Raw genomic sequence first — 19,903 nt, 5'->3', positions numbered from 1 at the left:
TGACATTCACCCTTTGTGTTTGGACCACCCATGATTACAGATATCTCCTTGACATTCGGCATTCCTTGGCCCAATGTTCTCACATCTTGAGATCCACACTCCAAGCCATGTGCAGCCACATGTACACTCTATCTCGCTCAAGCAGCACCTACTCACTCTATCTCAAAACTGTCCTGGTCTGCAAGTTCATTTCCTCCTTTACCTCATCCAATGCTCTAAACACTACTTTTTATCTATCTTTTCAGGTGTGAAGAATCACAAGCTCCTCCAGCTTGTGGGTACCAACACCTCTGGATCCTTCTTCCCTGTGACCACTTCTCTCGAAGTCTCATCCCTTGCCATGTATTCACCATTTCCCTCTGACTCTGAATGATCTGATCTTAATAAAGGCATCAGCTTCATCCCTGACCACAATCAATTTTGAGCTCAGCACAATGCTGAGCTCTTCTGTCACCTTCACCTCCATGCCCACTTCATTAACCAGGAGTCTTCCTTCCCCCACCCCTGCTCAGCAGACCCTTTTACCCATCTCCAGTATTCTCCTTCCACTTAGCTCCCTCCCTCTGGTCTGTTTTGATCTTTTTTCATTGAGAACTGCTGGAATGATATCGGCTGTCTCAATTTCTCTACTCTTCTCACTCACTCTAAGCTGTCTCCCTACCAATTTGCTGCACTCTATTCTCCGGTCCAACCCCAATGTTGTCATCAAACCTGCTGATGAGGGTGGTGCTGTTATTTGACAAACCTCCACCGAGCAGAGGCTGAACACCAACACTCTGTCACCACCTCCTACTTCCCCTGGACCATGACCCTGCCACTGAACATCAAGCCATCATATCCAGGACTGTTACTGACTTCATTTCCTCTAGAAATCTTCTCTGGTCTCTAACCTCATAGTCCCCCAACCCCGAACAGCCCACTTCTACCTCTTTCCCAAGATCCATAAACACAACTGCCTTAGTTCACATTTCAGCCTGTTCCTACCCCATTGAACTGATTTCTTCCTATCTCAACTTTTTTTTTCTCCTTGTCTTTTCCTACCTCTTCTGATGCCCACTGTCACTTTAACAGTTTCCAGTTTCCTGACCATCTCCATTTCACCATGGACATCCAGTCTCTACACACTCATCCCCCACAAGGATGGTCTGAACTCTCAACTTCCTTGAACTGAGGCCCAACTAGTTTCCATCCACTGCTGCCACCCTCCTCTGCCTGGCTGAATTTGTTCTAACATTAAACATTCTCCCATTCTCCAACTCCTAATTTCCTCCAAATAAAAGGCATTGCTATGGGCACCTACAGGGGTCCTAGCTATGCTTGCCTTTTTGTGGCCTATGTGGAACGTTCATCGTTCTAGTCCTACTCGGGCACTATCCATCTCTTTTTTTTTTACCCAGTACACACTATTGGTGCTATTTCCTGCTCCTGTCATGAACTGGAAAATTTAATTGACTTTGCTTCCAATTCTCACCTTTTTTTTTTTTTCTTGCCTTCACATGATCCATCTGACTCTTCCTTCCTTTCCTTGACTTGGCCTATCTCCAGAAGTGGAGACATATCAACCAATATTCACTAAGCCCCACAGCTACCTTGACTACACTTCCTCATGCCCCGCTGTGTAAGAACTCTTTAATTCCCCAGTTTCTCCATTTTCATTACATTTATTCTGACAATGCACTCTTATATACCAGTATTTCAAATACGTCGGCTTTTTTCCTCAACCAAGGATTCCACCCTCCTAATCACCCCTGCTCCACTGTGATTGACAGGGCCCTCTACTGTGTCCAATCTATTTCCCATATTTCTGATCTCTCCCCTTTCCCTCCCTCCCAAACCATGATTGTGTTCCCCTTGTGCTCACTTTCCATCCCACCAGCCTTTTGTATTTAATGGATCATTCTCTCCATTTCTGCTACCTCTGGTGTGATGCCACCACTAAACATTGTTCCCACCCCTTTCAGCATTCCAAAGGGACTGTTCCCTCTGCAGTATCCTGGTCCACTCTGTCACCCCCCTCCCTTTCCTATGGCACTTTTCCATACAAGAGCAAATGTAAAACCTCTTTTTGCCTCCTCCCTTACCTGTCAAAGGCTCCAAACACCTTCCAGGTGAGTGATTTATCTTTAGTTTAGAGATACAGCACTGAAACAGGCCCTTCGGCCCACTGAGTCTGTGCTGATCATCAACCACCCATTTATACTAATCCTACACTAATCCCATATTCCTACCACATACCCACCTGTCCCTATATTTCCCTACCACCTACCTATACTAGGGACAATTTGTATTGGCCAATTGACCTACCAACCTGCAAGTCTTTTGGCTTGTGGGAGGAAACCGGAGCACCTGGAGGAAACCCACGCAGACACGGAGAACTTGCAAACGCCACACAGGCAGTACCCAGAATTGAACCCGGGTCACTGGAGCTGTGAGGCTGCGGTGCTAACCACTGCGCCACTATTCTGTATTCACTGATCTTTTCTACATTAGAGACCAAATGCAGACTGGACTGTTTGTGGTTATACCTCAGCTCAATTCACAAGCATAACCCCTGAGCTCCCAGTTGCCTGTCATTTTAATTCTCCCACTTGCTGCCACTCTGATCTCTGTCCTTTGCCTGCTACAGTGAACTGATGAAGCTCAACACAAACTGGAGGAACAGCACCTCTTTTGACTGGGAACTTTTAGCCTTCTGGACTCAACATTGAGTTCAACAATTGGAGATTGCAACTTTTACCCCTTTTTTTTGCTTTTTTCCCTTCAATTCTTTTACTTTGTGTTTGGGTGCCTACTATCCTGCCATTCACACCTAGACGTTTTTTAAATTTGTCTCATTACCACTCCCTTTGGCTTTGCACCATAAACCTTTGTTATTTTAGTCTCTCCTGCCCTTCACCCTATCGCAGACCTTCCCTTCTATTCTTTTTCCCTTTTCCCATTCACTTGATCAAAACTTTTTACATTTCTAACTTTTCCCAGTTCTGATGAAAGGTCACAGACCTGAAATGTTAATTTTCTCTCCACAGATGCTGCCAGACCTGAATATTTCCAGCACTTTGTTTTTTGCATCATATGAGACTTGGATGGAAGCATGAATTAAAGCCATTGATAGGTTGTGTGGGCAAAACTGAGGCCGAATGGTTTTAATGCAAGTGAGGTCCTCTATTTTGGCCCAAAAAGAATAGATATGAGTATTGGAAATCATCTTCCAAGATTCTATAGACTCAGGAACAGTTCCTACAGATTGGAGGGTAGCTAATGTAACCCCACTATTTAAAAAGGGAGGTAGAAAGAAAGCAGGGAATTATAGACCAGTCAGCCTGACATCGGTAGTGGGGTAAATTCTAGAGTCCCTTATCAAAGATTTTATAGCAGAGCACTTGGAGAACAGTGGTAGAATCGGACAGAGTCAGCATGGATTTACAAATGGGAAATCATGGTTGACAAATCTACTAGAATTCTTCGAGGATGTAACTAGTAGAGTTGATGAGGGGGAGCCAGTGGATGTGGTTTATTTAGACTTTCAAAAGGCTTTCGACAAAGTCCCACATAAGAGATTAGCGTGTAAAATTAAAGTGCATGGGATTGGGGGTAGTGTATTGCAATGGTTAGAAAATTGGTTGACAGACAGGAAATAAAGTAGGGATAAATGGGTCTTTTTCCGAATGGCGAGTGGGGTACCGCAGGGATCAGTGCTAGGACCCCAGCTATTCACAATATATATTAATGATTTAGATGAGGGAACTAAATGTAATATCTCTAAATTTGCAGTTGACCCAAAAGTGGGGGGGAGGATGCAGAGAGGCTTCAGGGTGATTTGGACAAGAGTGAGTGGACTAATGCAAAGCAGATGCAGTATAATGTGGATAAATGTGAGGTCATCCACTTTGGTAGCAAAAACAAGAAGGCAGAGTATTATCTGGCTATAAACTGAGGGGGGAATATGCAGCGAGACCTGGGTGTTCTCGTACACCAGTTGCTGAAGTCCAGAACCAGGGGTCATAGTCTAAGGATACGGGGTAAACCTTTCAGGACTGAGATGAGGAGAAATTTCTTCACCCAGAGAGTGGTGAACCTGTGGAATTCACTACCACAGAAAGCAGTTGAGGCCAAAACATTGTATGTTTTCCAAAAAGTAGTTAGATATCGCTCTTTGGTTTAAAGGGATCAAAGGATATGGGGTGAAAGTGGGAGCAGGTTACTGAGTTGGATGATCAGCCATGATCATGAATGGCGGAACAGGCTCGAAGGGCCGAATGGCCTACTCCTGCTCCTATTTTCTATTTCAAAGTAAATTGTGAAAAGGCAAGAACAATGGAAATCAAGATTTAGGGGTCCACATATGCATATCACTAAAAGGCAGTAAAGTTCAAAAATCTGATTAATGGAGTTGGCCTTTTACTAGAATATAAAGGAGGAAGTTTTGCTCCAGCTATACAAAGCCCTGGTTAGACCACAACTGCAGGACTGTTCCTTTCTAGGTATCATACCTTAGGAAGGATATATTGACCCTGGAAGGACTACAGCTCAGATTCACCAGCTTGTCACCAGGGCTCCATGGGTAAGACTGAGGAGAGATTACCTAAAATAGGCTTGTATTCTGTAGAATATAGAAGATTAAGGAGTGATGTGATTTGATTTTTGAAACGCTACTTCTTGCAAATGCTGATAGAAGTCACCCATTTAAAAAAAAAAGCTGATGCCAATTTTAAATCTGAGATTGATTTTTGCTAGCCAAGTGTATAAAAGGATATAGAGCCAGGCTAAGTGGATGGAGTTGGGATACAAATCAGCCATGATCTCTCTGAGTGGCATAACAACCCATCCTATACCCATAACACGAAGTTATGTGGCACGATAAGTAGTGCAGATGGGAACAAAGTTGCAAAGGGATGTTGATGAGCAAAACTGTGGCAAATGGTGTTCAATGCGGGGAAGTGAGTACATCTACTTTGGAACCAAGAAAGATCCCTTGTATCCACTCTTTAGATCAAAGGAGATAAAAAATAAATTAATTACTGAACTTGTATATATATTTTTTTTATTTAGATATACAGCACTGAAACAGGCCCTTCAGCCCACCGAGGCTGTGCCAACCAACAACCACTCATTTATACTAATCCTATATTAATCCCATATTCCCTACCACATCCCCACTGTTCTCCTACCACCTACCTACACTAGGGGCAATTTACAAATGGCCAATTTATTTATCAACCTGCAAGTCTTCGGCTGTGGGAGGAAACCAGAGCACCCGGCGGAAACCCACGCAGTCACAGGGAGAACTTGCAAACTCCGCACAGGCAGTACCCAGAACCGAACCCGGGTCGCTGGAGCTGTGAGGCTGCGGTGCTAACCACTGTGCCACTGTTATTCATACACTGTTACTTACCACTTTCTTCCACCCCTCCCTGCACCAAGTTTATCATGCCATTTCGCAAGTCACTGTTTCACAGGTGGGTACAGCTCTGTTCTTCCTCTACTCTGCACCTTCTAGAGGTGCACTCATTACAGCCAGCCACAATACTTAACACTAGTCAGGGATTCACTGGCAGCTAATAATCACCAGACTGACCTGACTCTCATCCAACTACTGCGAGTGGGGGTCTCCTCTATTGTGTTGGAAGCTGTACGTCCCAACTCGTCTCAAAGTCTGGCTCTGTGCTGTTCATTACTGACTTGAGGGTACAAGCAACCAAGGCAAATCCGTGGGGTCTGAGGCCACCAAGCTGTTAGTTATCTAAAGTGGAGGGAAGAAAGGGACTTGTTCCATGACTGGAGACCCACAAGGTCAATTTCAGCACTTGTCTCCTCTTGCCCCCCCCCCCCAAACCTTATTTTCCAATGACCATCTGCCTCACCTCACTTCATTAATGCAGAATTGATAAATATGGAGTGTAATGCTTGGAAGGAGAGGGTCTGGCTCAGTGGGGGGTGGTGGGGGCAAGTTCCCTGCCCCTGAAGGGCAAGGGTGCATGCTGAACTCTGGCACTCTCATGTTGAGCTGCTTCATTCACTCTGCAGTTTGCTCTTCAGGACATAGTTTAGCTGAATACCTGCCCTTGGCAGTTTTGTGCACAAGGGAATGTTGGCGTTTGGTGAGATTTGACTCTTAATACATTCCTATTCACGAGTCCACTTTGAAAACTTGCCCTTTGGCTAATCGATCTGTCTCTCAAATGACCAGTTCTCTGATGTTTGGATTGATTGCTGCCTTGGTTTATGTGGAGAACCTTACCCGAACTGGGGAGGGCCATTTGGAAGGTGGAGGGCACTTGCTGTCTGTTCCTACTCCATGAGTTAGTTATCCTGAATCAATGACAGCCCATTGCTGAATTATGGTGAACCCTGGATAATTTCTCCTTTATGAAATTTAATATCCTGTGCTGAGTGTCACACTCTAGTCATTTCCCTGCCTTACTAGAAGGAGCAGTGAAATGGCTGTGCAATCAATAGCAGACTCCAGGCTGCACCTTTTCGGGTTCCTTTTGATTTCACCATCCTCACTTCAAGGAAATCCTTGGATCTGGTGTGATTTCAGGAGGCAGTCTAGCAGATGCACTGATGGTGAACACACAAGAAGGAATATTGCTGGCGGAGGGGGAGCTGAAGGAAATTCTACTGCAGGTTTCAATGGGACTGAAGTACATTCACAGCTCCAGCCTAGTTCACATGGACGTCAAGCCGAGTGAGTATTGGGGTTTAATGTGTGGAGTGGAAAGCCATGAGGACTGAATCACCTGCTTGATAATTTGCCTATTTGATATTTCAACAAATAAACTAACAATTGGAGACTAACCAGCTGCCTATGAAATTTTGTACAATTCTCATCGTTCCACAGCTGCCATTATTGACTTGAATTTCCCTATTAAACTGGTCTTACCTGAACTTATGTATAGTGGCTTAGGGTTCATCTTGTACTGGTCATTCAAATACTTTCAGCCATTGCAGTGCCATTTAATTAGCCTCTCATTAAGACTACCAATGTCAGCAGAGGTTCCTCCTTTGTTCAGAGATATTTCAGAGCTGAAGGATTATTGGACATTGGGTGAGAGGTAAAGAATGTCTAGGGTGGTTCATCTGTATCCCTCCTACTTGTACATTAGTTGGCACCTGTATGTTGGGGTGGCACAGTGGTTAGCACCGCAGCCTCACAGCTCCAGTGACCCAGGTTCAGTTCTGGGTACTGCCTGCGGAGTTTGCAAGTTCTCCGTGACTGCGTGGGTTTCTGCTGGCTGCTCTAGTTTCCTCCCACAGCCAAAGACTTGCAGGTTGATAGGTAAATTGGCCATTGTAAATTGCCCCTAGTGTAGGTATGTGGTGGGGATGTAGTAGGAAATATGGGATTAATGTAGGATTAGTATAAATGGGTGGTTGGTTGGCACAGACTTGGACCGAAGGGCCTGTTTCAGTGCTGTATCTCTATAGCTGTCTGTAACTATGCTTCCCACTAATGAGATCAATGCTCAAAGTTTAACACATTCCCATACCCATAGTGAAGGCCCAGTCAGTAATGGAGGCTGCTATTTGTTGCTGCTATCCCTCAGGTAACATCTTCATCTGTCAAAGAGTGATACCGCATGTGATTGGAAGTGTGGAAGAAGACAGTGATGCTGATGAGGAGGGAGCCTTAGCTACCAACATACTATACAAAATAGGTAACTACCTTTTTCAGTGGTACCTGTGGAGAGTTTGGGGACTGTAGAAGCACAAAATGGAAGTGCGACTTGTGTTTACTGGGCCTCCAGGCAGCACATCCATGGCAGGGGTGTGGGTGGAAGAAAAGCATTAATGGTAGGAATCTTGGCCTGCCACAGTATTCTAACAAAACTCAACACAAGCTCAGCTCCTCATCTTTCAACTGGGCACTTTACAGCCTCTGGATTCAACAATTTTAGAACATAATCTCCGCCACCATTTTGTTCCTTTTTTTAACTAGTTTTTTTTTCTCATCGCTTTATTTTGTGCTTGGATGCCTGGCTATCTTGCTATTCATACCTTATCTAGACTACCTTTTTTTTTGTTTCTTCACTAGCCCAACAACACTCCATTTGGCTTTGTACCATGAAACTTTTTTGTCATTTAATATCTCTTTAATATCCTATCCCAGACCTTCCCTTTTTTGTTCTCTTACTCCCCTCACCTGCTCAAAACTATTACATTTCAAACTTTTCTTCTGCTGAAAGGTCACAGACTTGAAACGCTAACTTTCTCCCTTCTCGGATTTATTTCAGATTTCCAGCATCTGCAGTATTTTGCTTTTGTTTCTTGGTGGTTTTTTGAACATTTGACGAAAATCAAATACTTTTTTCCATTCTCACTTCAATCTTCCTTTATTTCCTGCTCCTCCCCTGATTTTAATCACACCTCTTGGACGGTCAGTTTTGGAATGCTGATACTGTGGCTCTGCATTTTGATTTAGTTCCATTTGTTACTTAGCATTAATTTTACATTGTGTAGATGTGGTATTTGATCTAGCTGACTCTGCATTCTCGCTCAAATGCCTCTGCCTTTTAAGGTGACCTCGGCCATGTGACATCGATATGTAATCCACAGGTGGAGGAGGGAGACAGCCGCTTCTTGGCGAATGAGATCTTGCAAGAGGCGAGTATGACTGACTGACAGAAATACAGTAAAGGGTAGCCTCCCCAAACTGGGGTGCGAATGAGCTGGTGGTGGAAAATGTGAAGCTCCCCCTGGGAGGGGACCTATTCTCAGTTTCTTCTGTTGCATCTATCTTTGGTCCCTCGATGACTGAGCTCCCAGCTTGGTCATACAGATTTACTTTGACCTTTTTGACCTCCATTTCCTCGGTCAAGCTGACCAGTTCTTCTGTAATAGCAAAGGAGGACTGAAGGCTATTCAAGCCAGCAGTTTATTTCTGCTCACCCTGCCCATAGTCAGGCCTCAGACTAATTTCCAAAGGCCTAATAGTTTGTCTACACCACTCTGCTCAATAGATTATTCCAAAAAATTCTTTGAATAGAAGAGATCTTCCTGATATCTCTTTTAAATTCACTTTTTTTTCACGAGTTCACAACTATTCCTTATCTGCCATTTATTTGTCTGAAGTTTATCTACTATAACCTTCTCTCCAGCTGGAGATTTCAATGAGTTGGCTACAAGTGATTTCCCTGTCTTGAGGCCTATTAACAACCCTTTTGCAGTATAATGACAAAGTTGGATGAGGCATTATCTCAGTCTTTTGTTCAATGTGTTGAAACCAGGCCAACTTCCTGTATAGCGATGATTGAATGTAATAGTCCATGTGGTTGGTCTGTTTTCATGTCTGCATATTGCTTTCCACACCCATTGTGCTAACACACTAATTGCTTTGCCACCAATGTTCCCTCTAAATTTCCTTTTGTAATAAATGGGCTACAAGCTCCTCTGAACACTACTTACATGGGACTTGGGAGCATGAGTAGGCCATTTGGCCCATCAGCTCTGCTCCACCATTTGATAAGATCATGGCTGATCTGGTTGTGGTCTCAACTGCATCTTCCTGTCTGCCCTCCGTCACCCTCGACTCTTGTCTATCAAAAATCCATAACTGCGCCTTGAATAAATTCAATGACCCAGCGTCCAGTGCTGTCTGGGGAGAATTCCAAAGATTAATAACCCTCAGAAGAAATTCCTCCATCTCCATCTTAAATGGAGACCCCCCCCCCCCCCCCCCTCCTTCATTCTGAAACTGTATGCCCTAGTTCTAGATTTTCTCAGAGGGGAAACATCCTTGCCCTGTCAAGCCCCCTCGGGATCTTGTATTTAATAAGATCACTTCTCGTTCATCTAAACCCCAGGGAATATCGGCTCAACCTTTCCTCAAAGACAACCCCTTCATCCCAGAAATCAGCCTAGTGAACCTTTTCTGAACTGCATTCAATTCAGGTATATCCTTAAAGTAGAGAGACCAAAACTGGATGCAGTACTGTAGGTGTAGAGTACTGACCAATGCCCTGTGCAATTGTAGCAAGACTCACCTACTTTTATACTCCATCCCCCTTGCAATAAAGGCCAACATTCCATTTGTCGTCCTAATTATTTGCTTTACCTGCATGTTAACCTTGTGATTAATGAACACGGATCCCACTGTATTGCAGCATTCTGTAGTGTCTCTCTTTAAATATTTTACTTTTCTATTCTTCCTACCAAAGTGGACAATCTCACATGTTCCCACATTGTACTCCATCTGTCAATTTTTGTCCACTTAACCTATCCTCCGCACCACTTGTTTTCCCATTTATCTTTGTATCGTCAGCAAATTTGGCTACAGTACACTCTATCCTTTCATCCAAGTCACTAATATAGAATGTAAATTGCTGAGACCCCAGCAGTGATTTCTGTGGCACCTCACTAGTTACTAGATCCATTATCCCAATTCGGTTTCCTGTTAGTTTGCCAATCCCCTATTCATGCTAATATATTGCCCAACACAATAAGCTCTATCTTGTGCAGTAAACCTTTATGTGATATCTTATTGAATACCTTTTGGAAATCCAAATACACTACATCTACTGGTTCCCCTTTATCCACCTTACCTGTTGCATCCTCAAAGGGCATCCATAAATTTGGCACAAACAAATTTCCTTTCATACAGTCAAGCAGAGTTGACCTGGTTTTATTATGGTTTTCTAAATGTGCTGCTGCTACTTTTTATAATGGATTCCAGCATTTTCCCAATGACACACGTTAAGCTAACTGGCTATATTTTGTTTTCTGTCTCCCCTTTCTTGAATAGGATGTTAACACTTGCAGTTTTCCAATCTGGCATCCAGAATCTGGGGAATTGTGGAAGATGACAACCAATATGCATCCACTATCTCTGCAGCTACTTTTAAGACCCTAGAATGCAGACTTTCAGGACCAGAGGACTTGTTGTTCTTTAGTCCTATTAGTTTTCCTAGCACTTTTTCTCCAGTATTTTGCATGTTTAAAGTTCCTCCCTCCCTCCCTTTTTGTCCTGATTTTTTTCCACCATTGTTGGGATGTTTTGTCTTCTATCATGAAGACAGATACAAAATATTTGTTCAGTCTGTCATTTCCTTGTTTCCCATTATTAATTCCCAGTCTTGTCCTCTAAGGAACCAACATTTACTTTACCTGCTCTCCTTTTTCATATATACTTGTCGAAGCCCTTGCTGTCTTTTTACATTTCATGTTAAGTTTACTCATTCATTCCAATTTCTTTTTAAAAATCATTGGGAAAATTTGAGAAACCAACAGTGTTCTGGATCTACCATGAATCTTCACAGCATTGTATGCCTTTTCTTTCAATTTGATACCATCCTTAACTTTTAGTTGGTCATGGATGGTGCATACTTCTCAAAGTCTTTCTTTCACAATGGAATATATTTTTGAGTTAAGAAATATCGCCTTAGCCTTGATTTTTGTGCTCAAACCATGGAGTGGGACTTGAACCTGGAACCTTGTGACTCAGGCGAGAGGGTTATCTACTGAGCCATAGCTGACTGTTTGAGGAAGAGGAATTATACCATGTTCTGACCAATGTTTATCCCTCAACCAACACTCATACTTTCAAAGAATGATATGGTCATTATAAATGTTTGGGACCTTGCTGTGTGAAAACTGGCTGTTTGCTACAGACACTACATTTTATAAATACTTCACTGGCTGTAAAGCACTTCGGGACATCCTGAGATTGTGAAAGGTGCTATATAAATGCAACCCTAATCCTTATTACACTCTATCTAAACAATGCCATTATTTACAAGATTGTAGCTAACACAATGTATTCTGATCCCTTAGGACTATTCAAATTTGCCCAAAGCTGATATCTTTGCACTGGGTCTCACTATGGCACTGGCAGCAGGAGCAGAGGAACTACCGCAGAACGACATGGCTTGGCATTACATCAGGCAGGGCAACCTTCCCACAATTCCTCAGCAGCTGTCACATGACTTTTTCAGCCTAATGAAAGTAAGTAATTCTTTGTAGTCTACCAACTAAAATCATTAATGGGGAGGGGGTTCAATGAGGGATGGTAGACTAATGGAGAGGGCTAAGTGAGGGATGTCAGTGAAGTGTGTGCTTACCCTGTGCTTCTAAAGAGCATGCCCAGATCAGAAGCTGAATAGTGAAGCTCCAGCTATGCCCTTGTCACAACTGGATTGATCGATCTTCATATCCTTCAGTAGATCCATGGCGGCTGACTGAGGTCGGGCCAAGATGTCAGAAATCGTCCTCGAGTAAAATCCCTGGTCACTGGCTATTTGATGGCCACTTGGACAAGGAACCTGAGGACAGCTGCTGCTTGTGGGATCATGGCCTAGTTGTAATATTCCAGGGGTAATGACAACACTACACAACCCTGTCTGCTTGCCCGTGGGCTCCAGTACCAACTTGACCCATACAGTTCCTGTCTCTGTTCCAAGCTAACTCTTTCCACATCACCCATAAGTTTGGTCTGAGCTGGTACTGGGGCTGTGCCCATTCCTGGGCTGTGGGCAACATTCTTCAGGGCTGCACAATCCTTATATAAAGTTGATGACTGCAAACAACTCAGTAACTGCTACATCTTTGCATCTTAAATCATGTGATGCAGTTGTCCATCTCATGACTGGGATATTCATGGATATCCAATTTGTAAGTGAAATATAAAACATGCAGTGGACTAATCTCTTTTTAATGAGTAAGTTGACAGTACATTTATCATTCTGAATGGGAGGAGCATTCCCACCATTGACTGACTTGTGTGTGACAGACATCACTTTGCATTTGCTTTTCATTTTGGTGGCTTTAGCACAACTGAAATTCAAGCAAAAGCTATCTGAAAATGGTGTTTGTTTCTCCCCCCAGACATCTATTGTGCCCCATGTTCAAGTGTTGTGTATAACATATAATTCACCTTTTAACCTAGCTAAAATGTCCCAAGACACTTCACAGAAGTAAGATAAAATGGTGGGTTCAGGTGAGCTGAGGAAAAAGTTCCACTTCAAATTACAAATGTCACTCAGCAAAGGACAGGGGATGTGGAACAGACTGTGTGCACTGTGCAACTCCTTTTTCCTAACTCCTCTCTGTTACTTCACCTTTCAGTTAGGTTTTTAGTTTGACACCTCTTTTTGTTTACAGGCTGTCCCAGCTTGATCTTCCTGGCTAGCAGAATGGGTATATAGACTTTTGTTTTATGGCTGAGTTCCATATTGTTGTGGGAACTGGAATTTTGAATGTCCCTGAATCAGGCACTGAACTGTTCTACCTAGTTTGCAGAGATCCCTGTCCATCTGGTAACACTGATTTCCAGGGTGAGGTGCTCAGTGCTTGTTAATGCTTAAACGTTCAGGATCTCATCAAACCTCTCACCCATCTTGTAATGGGTGAGGGCATTTAGACCATGGGATAGATGGTGAGCAGAGGAAATTGGAAAAGGGGCAGATACAGCAGCAGTGTAGAGGGAAGTTTATTCTGCCTCACCCTCTGTAAAAGCTAATCACTGCCGAATACTGGAAATTATGGGAACCAAGCATCTAATGAGTGAGGAACTTTGTCATGTTAGTATAGAAAAAATATTGATGGGATTAAAAGCTGACAAAACCCTAGGGTTTATGCCATTGGGTCCATAAGATTTGAAGTGAACATAGAGATAGTGGATGCATTGGTTTTGCTCTTACAGAATTCCTGAAATTCTAATAGTCCCCATGGATTGGAAGGTAGCAGGTGTAACCCCACTGCAAGAAAGGAGAGGAGAAAAGGGGACAATGTGGCCTGTTAGCATGACATCAGTGGTACAGAAAATTAGATTATATTAAGGACCTGGTAGGAAGATTAAGGGAATACGAGAAGGACATTTTTTTTAGTGGGTGGTAATGACCTGGAAAACTCTGCCCACAAGGGTGGTGGAAGCAGAGACAATCAATGACTTCCAAAAGAATTTGGATGGCTGCCTGAAGGAAGTAAACTTGCAGGGGAGTGGGACTGACTGGCTAGCTCTGTGGAGAGCTGGCATGGACTTGATGGGCTGAGTGGCCTCATCTGCTGTAAATGACTAGGCAGAGTCAACATAGTTTATGAAAGGGAAGTAGTGTCTGACTCATCATTTTTTATGGTTATAACTAGCAAGGTAGATAAGGGGAGCCAGTAGCTATAGTATATTTGGATTTTCAGAAGGCATTCACAAATAGAGGGTTAATTCAAGGACAGAAAACAGTGGGGATAAACAAGTCCTTTTCAGAATAACAGGGTGTTATTGATTATCTGCTTCAACGATCAATGCTTGAGCCTCCATTACAATCAATGACTTGGATGAGGGGACTGAGTGTCAAGCTTGGACACAATAGTGAAAAGCTAGGTAGGAAAGTAAGCTGTAAGGAGGACATAAAAAGGCTGCAAAGGGTTTTAACTGGGTTCAATGGGCAAGAAGGTAGCAGATGGAGTCTAATACAGGGAAGTGTGATATTGTCTCCTTCGGTTGGAAGAAACCTTTTTTTTTAAAAAGGTGAGTCCAGTAGATGTTGGGATTCTGGGGTCTGGGTGCCCTCGTACAAAAACACAATTAACGTGTAGGTACAGCAAGCAAATGGTATGTTGGCCTTTATTGTGGGTGGGGGGGTGGTTGAATAAAAGTTTAAGGAAGTCATGCTGTGTGCAGTTTTGGTTTTGCCAAAGGAAGACTATGGCTGGAATTTTACGCTGCCCCAGCGGGTGGGATGGTGGTGTGGGGGGTGGTGTAAAATTGAGCGGCAGGCTCTGGGAGGCCTACCTGCCCCGCTCCCGCCTCCAGACAAGTTTACAGCAGTCAGGTGGGCGGAGGGGAATCAAGATCCGTAACAGCCACTTAAGGGCCCTCGCCCAGCTGCACAGGTATTTTACCCGTGGCAAGTGGGTGTGCTGGGGACGTGAAAGGCTGCCCAGCAATAGCTGCTGGTCTTTACCCCAGGGGGCATGCGAGTCGGGCACAGTCCCTGATTTGAGGGCTACCCCTACCTCCCAACCCATCTCTGGGACCCAAGATATCCCCTTCCCCTTCCCCCACCCCCCATGATCACTCCAGCCTCACCAGGGAAGGACCGATCCCACTGGTGAGGCATGCCCCTACTTACCTTCCCTCCTTGATCCATGGCGTCGACTGGGCTGCAGTCCCAGCAGTGGCCACCGCTGCTGGGGCTAAGAGCTGCCAGTCCGCTGATTGGCTGGCTGGCAGCTCACTGAGGCGGGACCTCCTCCCTCAAGTGGGTGGAAGTCCTGCCTTGGGACAATTAAAGCCTGGGGATCCGTAATAAAACACTGGACGGATCCCTGGGCTAGGCGGAAGTGGGTTCGCCACCGACTTTCACGTCGGAGTCCGGCACCCATCCATCCACTAAAATTCTGGCCTATGCTTCTGAAGGGGTGCAACAAAAGTGGGCAGCACAATGGCGCACTGGTTAGCACTGCAGCCTCACAGCTCCAATGACCCAGGTTCGGTTCTGGGTACTGCCTGTGCAGAGTTTGCAAGTTCTCCGTGACTGCGTGGGTTTCCTCCGGGTGCTCCGGCTTCCTCCCACAGCCAAAGACTTGTAGGTTGATGGGTAAATTGGCCATTGTAAATTGCTCCAAGTGGAGGTAGGTGGGAGGAGAATGGTGGGGATGTGGTTGGGAATATGGGATTAATGTAGGATTAGTATAAATGGGTGGTTGTTGGTTGGCACAGACTCTGTGGGCTGAAGAGCCTGTTTCAGTGCTGTCCCTGACTGTATAAAAGTTCGTTAGGACAGCCCCCTCATCCCAGGAAACAATCAGGAGAGATTGAGTAGAGTGGGCCATATTCTCTGGAGATTAGGAGCAGTTCAGCTCATGGAAAGGTGTAAAATTCTGAGGGGGCTTGACCAGGTAGATGCTGGGAGGATGTTTGCCTTGGCTGGTCAATCTAGTACTCTGTTATAGTCCCAAATGGCCAACCCCATTGTCCTGAGTCTGAGATGAGGAAAAACTTGAGGTTTGTGGATCTTTGGAAATCTCTACCCCAGAGGGCTGTGGATGCCCAGTTTTCAGTATATTCAAAGCTGAAGTCAATAGATTTTGGAGCACTAAGGAAATTGAGGGAGAGAGGAATAGCCAGGAAAGTGGGATTGATGCAAGTTCAGCCATGATTTTATTGAACAGCAAAGCAGCGCAAGGGGTCACATGGCCCTACTCCTCCTCTTTCTTGTGTTCTTAATTTCGTGTGCTCAGTCGTGCATATTAAGAATATGCTCTCAAATGGATAGTATCCAGTGCTTAATGCTGTGACATTCTAACCACTTGCGGCAGCCTTTTTATCAATTTGAATAAGTTGGAAAACAGATCTGCAGAAGTCACTTGCTGAGGTGTTTAATTCAGAATGTAGAGTTTTAGTTCTTTGAACACATTGATTTGCTTTTGCCAACAGCTGAGCAGATGTTTCTGATCTTGCTCCATGAGGCAGTGTTGCTGTTATAATGACTCTGTTCTGTCCTGATCCAGCTCATGATTCACCCAAATCCTGTAGAGAGACCATCCTCAGCTGGACTGACGAGACACCCTGTCCTTCACAGGAATTCCAGGAAGTTGGCCTCTCAGCTCCGCAAAGAGCTGAATGTGGAACGTTTCAGGACGGCTATGTTGGAGAGGTATTGGAAATGTGTGGAACAAACATGGGTTCTTGACAGTAAATGAGAAGCCAAAAGATTTCCCAGAATGCAGGTGACTAGCATGATTGTAAGTGTCTAAGAATAGGGATAAGAAGCCCAACAAACCCACCTTGAAAATCATCTGTCCTTTTAAAAGTCTGCTATTGAATTGGGGTAAATCAATCTCTGCTTTTTAATATTGTGTGATATGAGGGAGATGAATGATCAGGAGAGGGTGTTCCAGTTTTGAAGTCCTGGTAAAGCAGGAGTTTACAGATACTGTTGAAGGAAAAAAATAGAATGAGTAAACTGTCCAATAACATGAGTGCTGCCAGGGGAGGTGGTGGAAGCAGATACGATAGCAACGTTTGAGACATCTTGACTAATACATGAATAGGAAGGGAATAGAGGGATATGGGCCCTGGAAGTGCAGAAGGTGTTAGTTTAGGCAGGCATCAAGAGCAGGCTTGGAGGGCCGAATGGCCTGTTCCTGTGCTGTACTGTTCTTCTGTAAGAGCTTTTATAGGTATATAAAAATTAGCTAAAGTAAACATTAGTCCCTTAGAAGCAGTGACAGGAGAAATCATGGGGAATGAGGAAATGGCAGAGGCATTGAACAAATATTTGTCGGTCTTCAGTGGAAGACTCAAGTTCCATACCAGGAGTAGACAGTAACCTAGGGGATACAAGAGTGGGCAATTAAGGAAATTTTGTATTAGCAGAGAAAAAATATTGGAGAAACTTAAGGGACTAAAATCGACAAATCTCCAAGACCTGATGGTCTACACCTTGGGGTTCTAAAAGCACTGCAGATTGCTAGCTGCTATTTTCCAAAATTCCTTAGATTCAGGAATGGTCCCATCCAATTGGAGTTGGCAGATGTTACAGTGCTTTTCAAGAAAAGGAGAGAAAATGGGGAACTACAGGCCAGTTAGCCTAACCTTAGTCATTGGGAAAATGCTGGAATCTATTAAGGAAGTCTTAACAATGCACTTAAAGCACAGTATGGTTAGAACAAGTCAACATGGCTTTACTAAAGGGAAATCCCATTTAACAAATTTGTTTTTTTGAGGATGTAACTAGTAGGGTAGATAAAGGAGAACCAGTAAATGTAGTATACCTGGATTTCAAAAGTCGTTTGATAAGGTGCCACATAAGGTTAATAGGCAAGATAAGGTCTCTTGGAGTTGGGGTAATATGTTAGTATGGACAGATGATTGGTTAACAGACAGGAAGCAAAGAGTGGGCCTAAAATGGGTCATTTTCAGGCAGGCAGTTAATAGTGGAGTGCTGTAAGGATCAGTGCTGGGGCCTCAGCTATTTACAATCTATATGAAGACTTGGATGAAGAGATGGAGAGTAATGTATTGAAGTTTGCTGATACAAAGGTAGGTGGAAAAGTAAGCTGTGGGGAGGACACTGGCTGCAAAGAGATATCGACAGGTTAAGTGAGTGGGCAACAAGATGGCAGATGGAATATAATGTAAGGAAGTGTGAAGTTATGCACTTTGGTTATAAGAATAGAGAAACCGAATATTAGTGTGCAACTTAAGTGTTGATCAAAGACTTGGGTGTGCTTGTACAAGGAACAGAAAGTTAACATGCGGGTACACAAGCAATTAGGAAGGCAAAGGGGATTGGAGTAAAGGAATAAGGAAGTATTGCTACAATTGTAGAGTGTTTTGGTGAGACCACATCGGAATATTGTGCAGTTTTGGTCTCCACATTTAAGAAAAGATATACTTGCATTGGAGGCAGTACAGTGAAACAGTGAAGGTTCACTTGATTGGTCCCTGGGATGAGGGGGTTGTCCTATGATAGACTGAGTAACTTGGGCTTGCATTCTCTGGAGTTTAGAATAAGGGATTCTCATTCAAAAGATTTTTAAAGGGGCTGGACAGGGTAGACAGTTTCTGCTGGTTGGGGAATCTAAAACACGGGCACAGTCTCAGGATAAGGGGCTGATTATTTAGGACTGATGAGAAATTACTTCAGTCAAAGGGTTGTGAATCTTTGGAATTCTCTACCCCAGAGGGTTGTGGATGCTCCATCGTTGAATACGTTTAAGGTTGAGACACATTTTTGGTGAGTTGGAATCGAGGGGTGTGGCGGGAAAGTGGAGTTGAGTCTTAAGATCAGCCATGATTGTTTTGAATGGCAGAGTAGGCTCGATGGGCCATATGGTCTACTCCTATTTCTTGTGTTCTCATTCTGTCTTGCTCCATCTAGCTGCAAAAAATAAATACCAGGAAATGCAAGAAATACAATTGATCATTCAGCACCTGTGTAATCTTCTGTTCTGAACACTGCACATTCGAGGCTATGATCTGCCTTTTCTCAACATACTGATCTGTAATTCCAGCATTCTGTCTTTTGGATTTCTAGTTTAGTTTAAATTTCCCATTTGTGTACAACTCATTCCATCTTTGATAGATGGCAAACCTTGGGATCCTTAACTCAGCTCAAGGAATTGAATTTCTATAACTGGATAAACTTTCTCCTCTATACATTAATTTCATGTGTTGCAGAATTAGCACCTATGTAAATACAACTGGTTAGCTTACCTGAGACCTTATTGGGTTGCAATCATGACCAATTTAGTTGCTCTCGTTGGCTGCTATAATTGACCTCTGGTCCTAGGCTAACGGAGGAGGGGAGAGCCAGAATTCCAAGATTCTGCTCTTGATCTGTTCAGTTGCTGCAGTTGGAAGGTGAGGGATTGGGTTTGGTTTCGATGTTCCCCCATGAAATAACCCAATATGGGAATATGATGTAGTGGTAATAACAGCAATGCGGCTTAATGGTGAGGACTAGGCACTTAATATACAAGAATATAAAGTTCTCAAAAGATAGAGAAGGAAAAAAGGGAGGTGAGGTGGCAGTACTGATTAGGGAAGACATTGCAGTGTTGGAAAGGGAGGACATCCTTGAGAGGACAAGAACAGAATCCATTTGGTTGGAGTTGAGAAGCAAATGGGCATGATCATGCTACTGGGTGTTCTGTAAGCCTCCAAATATTGACAGAGGAGTGAATCTGCAGGGAAATCAGATGTGCAAGAACTATAGAGGGTGATGCTGGGGACTTTAATTACCCAAATATCAATTGGGATAATTTGAGTAAAAGGAAAGAAAGGGTGGAATTTCTGAAATGTTCAGCAGAACCTCCTTGTTCAATGTGTTCTTAGCCCAACTAGAAAGGAGGCATTGCTGGATCTGGTGCTAGAAATAAGGACAAAGTGTCTGTGGGGGAACACTTGGGTAAGAGTGATCCTATCATAAATTTGACTAGTAATGCAGAGAAGCAAGGAATTAGT

General features: G+C 43.7%; 1 protein-coding gene across 1 annotated transcript in view; it reads left to right on the top strand.

Moving 5' to 3' along the window:
- The window catches only part of LOC137379892 (wee1-like protein kinase 2-A), a 59,960-nt gene that overhangs the window by 37,306 nt on the left and 2,751 nt on the right, over positions 1 to 19,903 (top strand). Inside the window, exons 6-10 of the mRNA XM_068051297.1 lie at positions 6,542 to 6,688; positions 7,548 to 7,658; positions 8,519 to 8,604; positions 11,770 to 11,940; positions 16,444 to 16,589. Coding sequence (XP_067907398.1) covers positions 6,542 to 6,688; positions 7,548 to 7,658; positions 8,519 to 8,604; positions 11,770 to 11,940; positions 16,444 to 16,589 — 661 coding nt within the window. The remainder of the gene's footprint in view (positions 1 to 6,541; positions 6,689 to 7,547; positions 7,659 to 8,518; positions 8,605 to 11,769; positions 11,941 to 16,443; positions 16,590 to 19,903) is intronic.

This window comes from Heterodontus francisci, chromosome 18, assembly GCF_036365525.1.
Source record: "Heterodontus francisci isolate sHetFra1 chromosome 18, sHetFra1.hap1, whole genome shotgun sequence".
Classification (NCBI taxonomy): Eukaryota; Metazoa; Chordata; class Chondrichthyes; order Heterodontiformes; family Heterodontidae; genus Heterodontus; species Heterodontus francisci.
The sequence above is the reverse complement of the archived record's forward strand: the minus strand, read 5'-3'. Positions and strand labels throughout refer to the sequence as shown.